This window comes from Rhineura floridana, chromosome 2, assembly GCF_030035675.1.
Source record: "Rhineura floridana isolate rRhiFlo1 chromosome 2, rRhiFlo1.hap2, whole genome shotgun sequence".
Lineage (NCBI taxonomy): Eukaryota > Metazoa > Chordata > Lepidosauria > Squamata > Rhineuridae > Rhineura > Rhineura floridana.
In genome coordinates, this window is record NC_084481.1 from 166,734,449 (window position 1) to 166,746,635 (window position 12,187).

General features: G+C 39.9%; 1 protein-coding gene across 1 annotated transcript in view; it reads left to right on the top strand.

The window, feature by feature from the left end:
* Positions 1–12,187, top strand: part of LOC133377360 (cytosolic phospholipase A2 zeta-like) — a 43,104-nt gene that overhangs the window by 20,556 nt on the left and 10,361 nt on the right. Inside the window, exons 7-16 of the mRNA XM_061611316.1 lie at positions 1,175–1,241; positions 2,124–2,293; positions 2,371–2,484; positions 3,591–3,628; positions 4,966–5,101; positions 5,873–6,009; positions 6,899–7,121; positions 8,180–8,294; positions 8,738–8,875; positions 10,124–10,231. Coding sequence (XP_061467300.1) covers positions 1,175–1,241; positions 2,124–2,293; positions 2,371–2,484; positions 3,591–3,628; positions 4,966–5,101; positions 5,873–6,009; positions 6,899–7,121; positions 8,180–8,294; positions 8,738–8,875; positions 10,124–10,231 — 1,246 coding nt within the window. The remainder of the gene's footprint in view (positions 1–1,174; positions 1,242–2,123; positions 2,294–2,370; positions 2,485–3,590; positions 3,629–4,965; positions 5,102–5,872; positions 6,010–6,898; positions 7,122–8,179; positions 8,295–8,737; positions 8,876–10,123; positions 10,232–12,187) is intronic.

A 12,187-nucleotide genomic window follows, 5' to 3' on the forward strand; every position in this document is an offset into this window, starting at 1 on the left:
CCTGGCTATTCAGGCAGGCCTATAGGAACTTGGGGGTGGAGTAGTAATTGTGATGTTTTGATGTTTTGATGTTGGATAAATCGATGATTGTGTTTTGATTATACTGTATTTTAATTATTGTTGTGAGTCGCCTAGAGTGTCCGTTAATTCGGTCAGATAGGCGACCAAGAAATAAAATTTTATTATTATTATTATTATTGCCACGATCCCTCTAGAACAATGGTGTTCACATTTTCTCCCTTTGAGGAGCTGTCTCCATTTTGCCTCAGTCTGCTGTAACAATTCTGGAACATAGTTTATGTGCACATAGTGGCTGGGCCTGTTGGGCCTCATCCTTGCCCTGTGTGAGCTGGGAGTGCACCTAGGAATGTATGCAACACTCTTCTGTAGTTGTGCTGTTGGTAGCGCTTTTCATTAAAGGTTATCTGCCATTTTTTTTAATCTTCTCCTTGAGGAATTCCAGCAAAATCTCCAAGATCCTTCCGAGGTTTCCACAAGATGAAAATGACTGCTGTAGATGTTAGACTTTCAATAAACTGTAGTAAATATGTGTCTTTTCCTCTCATTCCCTTTCAATTATGTTTGCTCAGACTGCGTGCTCTAAAAAACAAAACTCCAAAATCTTTCATCCTTAAACAAAAAGTTAGTTTTTAAAGACTTTCTCCAAGATATACAGTGTCAAGGCCGTATAGTGACTCCTGCCTCCAGATACTTGCTACTGTGTTGAGGTGCAGGATGATTCACTTTGGGTTCATTTTTATGAAGAAAAGCGACTAATACATTTAATAAATAAAATAAATAAGAATTCGCTGACTGAGCAATAACTTGCCAACAATGTTTATTCTTCTGTTTAAAATTAGTTACTTAGCCAATTAAGTAATACATTTATTACAACTTTGGTATGTTTTGGATTTCAGTTTAAACAATTTTAATGTGCATTTGCTATACTAGAATGCAGGGCTTTTTTTTGTGATTGTACTCACCGGTACAGAGTACTGGCACCTCTTTTTTTGCTGCTCATAGGAGCCATCTTCTGCTGGCATCCATGACACTTTTATCAATATATGACTACCGGCATTTAATTTTTTACCAAAAAAAGCACTGCTAAAACATATTCTAGTAAAGAACCATATTTCAAAACCAGTATTTTAAGTTTTTGTTGTGTTCCATGTAGGCTTATCCTTGCCTTTGCCTTCAAGGGGTAATTAATAAAGATGAAAAGTCAACGGTGAGAGAACAGGGTAGGTCTGTTTGGTTTTGTTCATCTTTCTATCTCCCACCCCCCAGATTTCAAAGTAGATAATCTGAGGCTGTGCTTTAATTTCTACATTTCATGAGTTAGTGAAAGTGAAGAACAGTACACGTTCTTGGCTACAGTTTGTGGCAAGCGAGGAGAGAGCTTAATCACACGTCGTGATTTGGACAACACACTAATATATTTCGGCTTAGTCAGCTGCAGTGCAGCAACAAGAAGGCGCAAAACAGCTGCAAGTTCCTCTCTGGGAGGCAGCAAGTTCGCACTGTCTTGGCTTAGAGTGTTGTGCAAACCAGCTCTCTGTATCACTACTCCCTTCTGGATCTCTGTGCCTTCCAGGCTAATGCATGCCTTGCTGTCTGGGCAACTGCATTGCCTCAACCCCAGTGCAATACAGAATAAGGAAAGTAGAGAACCTCTATACCTACTTGCCTAAGATGTACATTTGTTAGAAGATAATGTGGATGTTGTCTTTTCCATTCTGTTTAGGCAAATATATTTGTGCCTACAAGTTTTCAAAGTAATACAGAAACTTGCCTTTATGTGGGTACAGCAATTTGAAGACTACTTAGCCAGCTTTTTTTGCTGACATTAATCCCTAGGTGTGGTATATATATATGAAGCAAGGTGGACTTCAGCTTTCTCAGAATTCAAATTTTTTGCTAATTTAACCAAAGTGAGCATTTTAATCACTAATAAAAGTTAATATCAAACAGCAATTTTAATATCTTACCCATGATGTAAGAGCTTGGCATATTGCTGTTGATGTTTTGTTTGCTCTGTCATTTCCAGAAATAGTCTCTAGTTGTGCAATGTATTGTTTTTCTCTTAAGAATACATGTCCTAAACTCCTCACTGTCATTTTTAGGAAGCAGTCACTTCAAGCTTTCACTTCCAGGAGCCTATGAGAAGCAGTTGTGCATTCCTTGCAAATCGGACTCTGATCAGGGTTGTGGAATCCCATTTGTCTTTCACGTAGGCCAAGAGATGTGTGCAGAACTGGATATAGAGTTGGAGCAAACCATTACAGTCCTTCAGGTGAGAAGTCACCACGCACCCCATTTTGGAATCTTACAAACTCACTTTCCTTATGAAATATGTTTATTTATTTTCAGGATGGAGTGAGTCCTGATTTTGAAAAACATAGCACAGTTCTTGGATCAGGGATAGTTCCACTTCAGTCGCTTCCTCTGGGAAAGGAAGTTGATATGGCTGTTTCACTAGGAAAGGTAACACCTGCACTTTTACTTCATTGTAGCACCCTTGAGCAGATTGTGGTAGAAGCTCTTCTTGAAAGGACTTGTCTTTTAGGTATAGATCGGGGTGGCTAATTCATGGCCCGCTAGCCCCATGTGGTCCCCAAATGCAAATGCATTGTAAAAATGTTTTTTACTGCTCTTACGTGGCTCCCACTATGATGCCGTGGTTCTAAAAGAGTTATGTACCCCTTGCAAGGTCTCCCCCCCTTTTCCATTTTATAAAAAAAGTTGTGTACTTGTTTTTAATATTACCTGATTTTATCAGTGTATTATTGATAATTATTTTATATTATTTTATGTACCCCTTAGATATATTTTAATTAAGCAGTTTATAATTTTTCTAAATAAACCTAATTATTTTTTAAAAAATATTTGCTGATTTTATCTGTTTATCACTGATAATTTGTGTGTTTGCAGATTTCTTTGGATGTTTATTTGTGTGTGTACTGACCACTCCTGTAGGTTCCCTGCTGTGATACTGTGATGACAAAAGGTTTCTGTGACACCCTAAAACCTCCCAAAACTTTTACTTACAAAAAAAGGCCATGCTTACTTTTGCACTTTGGCCTGCAGAGGCATGATACAACCCTTAACCTGAAAAAAGGATAACTACCCCGGTATAGAAATTCCAAAAATACGTTTGTATTATTTTTAAACCTTTCTTTGGTATGGTTTTTAAACCTGTCTTAGTTTTTATTTTATAGCTATAAATTGCCTTCAGGTTCATATGAAAGGTTATTAATAATAAAATAAATAAATCAAATATGAGACACAGAAAAGTTAAATTAAAACTACACTGAATGCCTTTGAAAATAGGATTGTCATCTTTTTGTTTCAAAAATTCCCAGTTCCTGGGTAGGATTTACGGGAGTAAAGTCCAGGGATTATGTTCCTTTGCTCTGTGGGTAAGATCCTGCAAAACTGAGCCAAAGTAAGGTCCCTGAATCCTGGGATGGGGGACTAGAGGACCAAAAGGAAGATAGACTTTGGTCAACAAGGAGAGCATGGGTTTATTGATTAGGAAATCTCACTTTTCCCCTGCAACATTTTTCAGTGTATGCTGTCTTTCCTCTTAGGGGTTAAGTGTGGATCTACATGTGAAGGCTGAACAAATGTGAGTGTTGCACCCAGAGATTGTTCTAGAAGCATAATTCTAATTTTCTTTACTGAATTTTGATTGCGAACCAAAGGAAATACATAGGCAAGCATGCCATACAACTAGCTATTGTGCTCTTTTGAAGCTTTTGCTGCAATAGCTCCCAATGCAGAAGAGGCATTTTTTGTTTCAAAAATAGCTTGCCTTTATGGGGGTCAGAGCTGCTGAAAAAAATATGTATCAGAGAGTACTCCAGCTGCACATGTATTTTAATGCATTACATACGTAATTCTCACCTATTTATTTGACTTCTTTATATCACAGCCATGACTTTTTTTAAAAAAACCTTAGCTTTTTATCTTGAAATTGTCCAAACCTGTCTTGATTTTTACACAGGCACTTTTCAGAATTATACTAAAACACTTGATACATCTTTCTGTTATTTTTTAAAGGTAGATGAAAACTCTGTGTTGGATAGAGAGAAAGGGCTTATCTACATGGTGGCTTACTGTGTGTTTGGTGCTACTCACATCTCCTTTAAATTTGCATGGTTCACATGATATTATTGGCAAACAGAAGCTATCATGCAGTTTCCCCCCTGTAAATCTGTAACCCAATCCACCGATAATACGAAAAGGGAAGAAAAAAAGTCTTCACTCCCTTTCTGTAATGCTTGCAGATGCTTTGCTCTGATGCTTTTAGGGCAATTGTTCCCCTTTCCATGTCCACTCCCTCCTCCTTCCTTCTTTCATTTTGTTTCCTATAGTCTGACAAGCAACTTCCGGTCGCTCTCCTCCATTCTGCTGGCCTTTTTAATGTTGCTGCAAATGGTTCCTTTATTTTCTTTTTCTCCTAACTTGTATGCGAAAGCATAACACTGCTCAAACAAACAATTATATTTCAGCTGTATCCTACCAGGGAAAACATAGATATTCGCACTTCCAGGTTTTTTTAAAGGAACCTACTGCAGCTTTTGTAGAACAGACCAAGCTTGCTCAGTAACCTTAGCAACAGAGGCAGTGGAAATGTATAATTAGAGGGCGTGGTCATTAGAAAACTGCATGATTGATCCTTGCCCTTATTGTGGATGGTGCAAATAGAAAATGGAGGTTAAAACAACATCTTTAGTATGAAGTAATGCTCCCATGTGGATAAGCCCAAAATGTGAATGTGTGAATGAATGTGTGAATGAATGTGTATGTGTTTAAGGGTGAGAGGAGGCTGACCCTTGCCCCACCCACTAGCATGCAGCACACACACACCACCAAATGTGGTTGTTAGGGCCAAAAAGGTTGCCCAGCCTTCAAGGTGTATGCTGACCATCTTTTCTCCTTTAACATTATTTCCTAAACCAGCGCAAAGGATCTAGATGTACGTCTTGGTTTTGATCTTTGTAAAGAAGAGAGAGAGTTTCTGGACCAGAGGAAGGAAATAGTTTCTCGGGCACTAAAGAAGACACTCAAATTGAGAGAGGACCTCAGTAAAGATGAGGTATGTGACTTTCCAGTATGTTCAGCTCAGTAGGAATTGAGCAGGGGAATCTTGGTATTTGGGAGTTGGACTTGATGGCCCTGTAGGCCCCTTTCAATTCTACTATTCTGTGATATTCAATAGTTCATTGCATATCTCATTCTACTTAAGTGGGCCAGTTCCAAATGGCGGCCAGGTTGGGCCTTGGCCGAGGGCCACTGGAGCCACAGAGGCCCCTGAGGGACCACTCAATAGGGTGGGGGAGGAGTAGCGCTCCTTTTCCACAATCTGGAGCAGAGTAGGTGCCGCTGATTGCACGGAGGGAGCTTCTTCTGCCTGCCTGTTCGCTGGCTCCACCTACCCATCTCTCCAGTCTTTTGTGGCTGTGTGAGCTGCATGCACAGAACTGCCATTAACCAAGATGGTGGCCTAGGTTTCCCTAAGGGGCTGAAGCCTCCTGCACCATCTTGGTTGATGACAGTGATGTGCGCGCATAGCAGTCCGCGCAGCAGCAAAACACAGAGACGGAGCCAGCGAACGGGCAGGCGGAAGAAGCTCCCTCCCTGCGACAGACAGGCAGGTGTGCGAGCGCGTGTGTGTGCACACACGCACCAGGGCCCCAAGGGCCCTGGCATGTCTGGTGCTGGACCTGATTTAACAGTACACTATTATAAAATATTATTCAAAATATGCAGTAAAATAGCGCAAAAATGAGTGTGAGAATTTCTTTAACATATGTAATTCTTTGAATTTTGTTCACTTCCTTTCTCTCCACCCCCCCTCCCTTACAAGGTACCTGTTATAGCAGTCCTAGGATCTGGTGGAGGGATGAGAGCACTGACATCATTTTATGGCAGTCTGTTTGGGCTTCAGCAACTAAATCTTCTTGACGGTATTACATATGTCTCTGGAATCTCCGGCTCTACATGGTATGTGATAATGAACATTCTTGTTACTTATCTGGAGCAGAAAATAAGAACTCTTATTTTGCTTTTTGGAGAATTGATTAAAATAGTGTTTCATTCTAGCATAGGATGAAGTAAATAATTGCATGCAAAAGTTCAACTTTGGGTTTGTTTCTGACAGCATTTAAAACCAGTTTTGTAAGTGTGTGTTTACATATTATGAACTCTCTCTTGTCCTTTTGTTTGTCATCTATAGGTTAGCTTTCCCCTTCTAAGCTAGAAACCTTCCTTACAGCTTACTTGTGTTGTACTGGCAATGGAAGAAAATACTTTCATCTTACATTTGTTTACTGGTAGTCTTTTCAAGCAGACGGTGACTTCTAAAATCCTTAAATTTGGAAAAATGAGGTCCCTGTTCTCTTCACTTCTAGCCTGTTCAGCATAATTCTTCTACCTGCTCGGCTTGAAATCCTGTTTCTGACTTCTTTTTGTGCTCTTTCCAGTCACCTACAGTATGTGGATGGGATAAGTGTCTGGTGATGAGTGCTTTTTCTCTTGACGGTTGCTTTAAGAAATCCTGCCCCCTCAGGATGATCTTGTAATTGAATCTTAGCTAGGAATCAAATCAAAAGTCTTATAGATTGCCTAAATTTACATCTTTATCTTTCTCTCAGTTTAGAACTTTGAGCTTTGCTTGGATTTCACATGTACTCATTTCAATAAACTAAAGACAGTTTTTTTAAACCTTAAGGGGGACCTGTGGACTTTGAGAACATGTTTCTACCCAACACTTTTCTCCCCATTTCTTATACTGAAGCCCTAGTTATTAGTTAAATGCTGTAGTACTGGAAAGTATACATAGCTTGAATTTGATGCAGAAATTTTATCTTTTATCCTTCTTTTATATTTGCAGGTGCATGTCAATGTTGTACCAAGATTCTGAATGGTCATGTAAAGACCTCAGGGGCTCCATCAGCAATGCCCGGGATAAAATGTCAAGCAGTAAAGTAGGAGCTTTTTCCTCAGAGCGGCTAAAATATTACTTCCAGGAACTGAATGCAATGGAGAATGCTGGACGGAAAGTGTCTTTCACAGACCTGTGGGGACTTATTGTAGAGTACTTCTTGCAACAGAAGGTAGGAAATTCTAAATTCGGAAACATTACCAGCTCAGCAAATTCAGCTTCTTATATTAGGTTTTTTCCTATGTTTAACAGTGATTAAAAGTTTGTGCTTGCGCACAGGGATTTTTTTTTTAATAAGTGTCAATATTTATTGATGCTGCTGTGTAACATTTTAATAATATAAGATCAAAAGTGAGACTATTCTGTGGATTGTCTTCCTTGCTGACTCAGTGCTGTTGACTGCTCTCTGTCTTATAGCTGGATCTTGTAAAAACCACCAAGAAGCAGTCCTAAGTGGCAATATTGTTGCAATAAAAAAAATGCAACTTCAAAAAAGTCACATAAGAAGACATATTGGAATTTCTCAAGGCCTCCTGAAAAAAAACCCAATTAAAAGAGACAGGAGAGAACTGGTTTTCATGCATCCTCCCCTATTACAGTAGGGCCCCACTCATACAGCGGGTTAGGGACCAGACCCCCACCAAAAACTGAAAAGCGCCACAAAGTGGGGCATAGCACACAATCAGCTGTACAGTACAGCTGATCGTGTGCTCCAGCTGATCAGCGCGGGGAACTCCAGCTGCCGTGCTCCAGCTGACAGCGCTTGGCCCCTGGAGCTCCCTGCGCTACAGTTGATCACCCTGCTGGCGCTGTATTAGCGGAACGCCGGAAAGTGGGGCACCGAAAAGTGGGGCCCTACTGTATCTCTTATCCCAAGACAACCAAACCTGGCAGCATTGCCCCTGGAACTTCCCTACCGGTTGGGGAAGCAAGGAGCACATGACAATATTGTAATTACAACAACACTTAAGTACTGTAAAATGTGAATGTATGATCACCATTTAACATTGACACAAGTAGAATAAATCATGAAGTTTAATTAAAAATCATAACTCTGATAAATTGCAGTTATCTAGCCACTAGGAAGGCCTAATGAAAACATAACTAGTAATATATTGCACAGTGTGTTTTTAGAAATGCTGCAATATCAGGAAGTGTCTATATGTTTAATATGTATGTATAGCAAATGAATTCTCATTGTGAAGCCCTTGCCTCCTCCCCTCTACTCAGGAAGACCAGTCAAAACTGTCTGACCAGCAGGAAGCTGTGAAACGGGGGCAGAATCCCTATCCCATTTATGCAGCTGTTAATGTGAGACCTAATGTTAGTGGTGATGACTTTGCAGGTATAGTAAGGCAGGTTTATTTCTCTCCTAAAATCTGTAAGTAGTGGGTTTTTTTAAAAGAGTTTCTTAGCATGGGTAAATTACCAGCATTGTTGTTGCTGTCCCTGCCCATTAATCTGAAGGAGAAAAGTGAAGAGAAAGGATGGGGGTGGTGACTGGTGATTGAAGGGAGACGGTAAGGATAGGGAAACAGAGATTTAATTGGAAGCAGATAGTGTAGAAAAGGATGAGATGGGCCAGGAAATGTTTTGCATAAGGCTTAACTCCTCCCACAGTATTTTGCTCTCCCTTATAATTTGTCCGAATAGGGTCTTTATTGTAGTGAACATGTGGATGTTAAACACATGGGCAATATATAAGCCATCCTGATTACTTTGACTGGGAATGCAACTTCCTTGTTTACTTAAGTGTATCCTGTGTGGTGATGGTGTTTTTCTTCTTAGAATGGTGTGAGTTCACTCCCTATGAGGTTGGGTTTCGCAAGTATGGAGCTTTTGTCAAAACAGAAAATTTTGACAGCGAGTTCTTCATGGGACGACTGATTAAGAAACACCCTGAGCCCAGGATCTGCTACCTGCAGGGTATAAATTTTCATACCTTTTGTTAAGACAGAGATGATAAATTCATGAGCCACATTGTGTGATTCCTTTGTGATTCCTCAGTTAAGACCTACAGGGTTTTTGTTGGATGGGTTTTGCATAGTCTCATATTTCAAGTTGGGAAGGAATTTCCTTGCAGGTTAAATTGGCAGTGATGTGGGTGAGGATTTATTTGCCTTCTATTGTAGATTGGCTTGTTATGGGAGTGAAAACAAGCCATTTCCCTGAGTTCTGCTTTGTTTGTGGTACAAGGTAGACTGAATGTTGTGAGTTGACCTATTGGGTTTATAGTCCTGGATTTGAGGGTCTAAGGACTGATGGCACCTTCCAACTCTTAAGTCTCAGCCTTAGAAGTAGTTGCCCCAATGGCTCATACTTGGCCAATTGGCATTTTTTATTTCTTCCTCCCTTTCCTCAAAATCATCTGAGGGAAGAAAAGAGGGAACAAGACATTTTAAACAACTTCTTTCTCAAATCATATAGAATGAAATGTGTGGCCCAGATAATGTGCTGGATTCAGGACATACGTTATTTCAAATGCTTCCCCCCTGACTGTTGTCTCTTTGGATGGACTTTCAGAAAGCCTCTTAAAACTACCCATAAAATGGGAATTATAGTGACCTCTCCTCACAGAAGTTTTCACATTTACGGTGCTGCTGTTATTAAATAATAAATAAGTAATGAAAAGTAATAAATATTATTTATTTAGTTGTATCCATTGGCTGGAATGAATCCTGACAGAATTAGAAGTTTAGTGCTGTGTTGAATGTGACCTATAACTGTTTGTAGACATATAGGCGCAGAACGAAGATAGCATATTGCATTGCAGTCATTGTTAACTGTATGAGGATGTGCATGTAAGTGTACTCAGATCACAAAGTCTTTTAAACTTATCAGCAGCTAGTTCTCCCTGCTAGCTGAAGCATCTGCAAAATTTAGCAATAATATCCCAGCATACAGCTTTAAGCTGAAAACAGTTGCAACCTTTGTGTTGTTAACTTCATGTGCACTGTTCTGAAATAATCTTACTTGAAACGTCACAGGAGGAAATGCATGCATACAGACAAGAACTTGGACATAGCTTTTCACGTGGAGGAGCTATGGTTTAATATTAGCTAATACAAGATAAGGATGTAGCTTGTACCCTGATTCTGTATTTGTTTTTGTTTGCCAAGGTGGAAAGAGCCTTTAGGTTTTTGGTTTTAAAACCTTTTCCTATTTATGCTACAGGAATGTGGGGCAGTGCCTTTGCTGCAAGTTTGGATGATGTCTTTTTGAAGGTGGTTGGTTCAGGACTGAGCTTTCTAGAATCTCTGGGTGATGTTGTCAAAGTTATTGGTAAGTAAAAAAGTTGTTCAGTGATACTTTGCACAATATTATCTTTGCATGAGAATGTGTTTCTTCAGATGTATGAACCATGTCATTAATCTAATTTTGAAACTTTTGAAGACTAGCTAGTTAAAAGAATTGACATACGCATAAAGGATAGCTGAACCTTTTGTTCTATAAATGTAATCAAAATGGTTTTCCCTGGCTAAGTATTAAAAAACTCTGGGATGATGTTTCTAACTTTGTCCTTCAGAAAAGTAGAGGAGCTCCTTAATTAATTGCAAATTTTCCTACAAAGCAGGTAAACATTAGTCTTGTTTTTGTTTTTGTCCTTGAACAAACTGCCACTGAATCAATGGCATTGAGAAGAATTTGTGTCTCTGCTAATGCTGACCAGGAATTCTGTGGCAACAACAGGAGTCAAGCCCAGATACATCAAGACTGCTTTCCTGGTATATTAATTATCATATCACTTCCATTTACATGTCACATTTCTGTAGCAGTGTGAGAGACAGGATGTTCAGCTTGAACTAGGGGCATCTAAATTCAGCAGTAAAACTTGCTGTGTGATTTGGGTTGAGAGATGATGATTGCCCAACATATACTCACAATTGTTGTGTGGATAAAATAGGGGAGGGGAGGGAAATCCATGTATACAATTCTGAGTTCCTTGGAGAAAAGGTGGGATAAAAGTTAAATTAATAGTCTTGGGGCTTATCCAAACGGAGCGGGATAATCCATGGTTTCCATATTCAGTTTGTCATCTGATAGTCCTCACTTTGCCTTTTAGTTCGCTCTTTCCCAATTAAAAAAAAACACTTTTTTGCACCCGCACACGCAGCGGTAAGACCCCTACATTCTTTTCGCTTTTTCCAAGCTCTGCCTCTAAAACCTCCCCCTATCAACCAATTGGTCAGCAAAAAAATTACGTATGCTCCTCTCCCCCTTTGAAATGAAGCACAATATGGCTGTAAAGGAGTTCTCGCCTCGGAAGGAAAGGCTGCTGGTCGGTTTCACGCCTGCCTTGTTTGTATTTGCGATATTACACTTAAACAAATGTATGCTTTTCTGCCTTTATTAATATTTAAGGAGATACACACGCTGGCAATTGCACTTATTTCTCCAAAAAAGCAAGAAACGTGTCACCCCCCCCTTCTTCCTTTCCTTCCCACGGAGAATGAAATTGACAAAGCTTTCTGGAACAGGCTTGAAACCAACCAGCAAACCTTTTCTTCTTTGTATTTGCATATTACACTTAAAGGAATGTATGCTTTTCTGATTTAAAGCAAAAACTCCAGCAACTAGAATGAAATTGACAAAGCTTTCTGGAGGCAGGCTGAAACCGACCACCACCCCTTTCTCGCTTGCTGTGCATTGCAGATCTCACCCAGAGTGGCCACCCAGTTTGCAGGCTGCCAAAAAATAAAATGCATCTGTGCAGTAGTTGCAGACCCCCCACAACACCCACCATTGCGATGATTGGTTCAATTTTCCCGGGCTTATTCTCGCACATGCGCAAAAGTGCAGATACGTGATTGGCTGGAATGAGGAGGAGGGGCAAGGGGAAACGCCCAAGAACTGCCCATCAGCTGTAAAGTCCGTGGTATTGCATCCTAACTCCTGAAGGCACAGTGGATGATTCCTGATTTTAAACAGCAAATCACATTTTTGCCGGTATTGCAAGGAGCGGATTTAACCCATGAAAATGCATAACTGCACGAGACATCATTTGGACGACCGAAAAATAATGAACACGCATAGTGGGTGTGTCACACATTTTACAGTCGTCTGGATGAGCCCTTGATCCGGTCTAATTCAGGCATAACTCCCATGCATTGATTTTTTTAAATTTTATTTTTATTAACATTTTGTTGTTATACAAAAATTTAACATAACTCCCATGCATTGATGAAGGAACACCAAGAGAGTATAACAGAGGCCTATTTCCCTGATTCTTATGCGCAC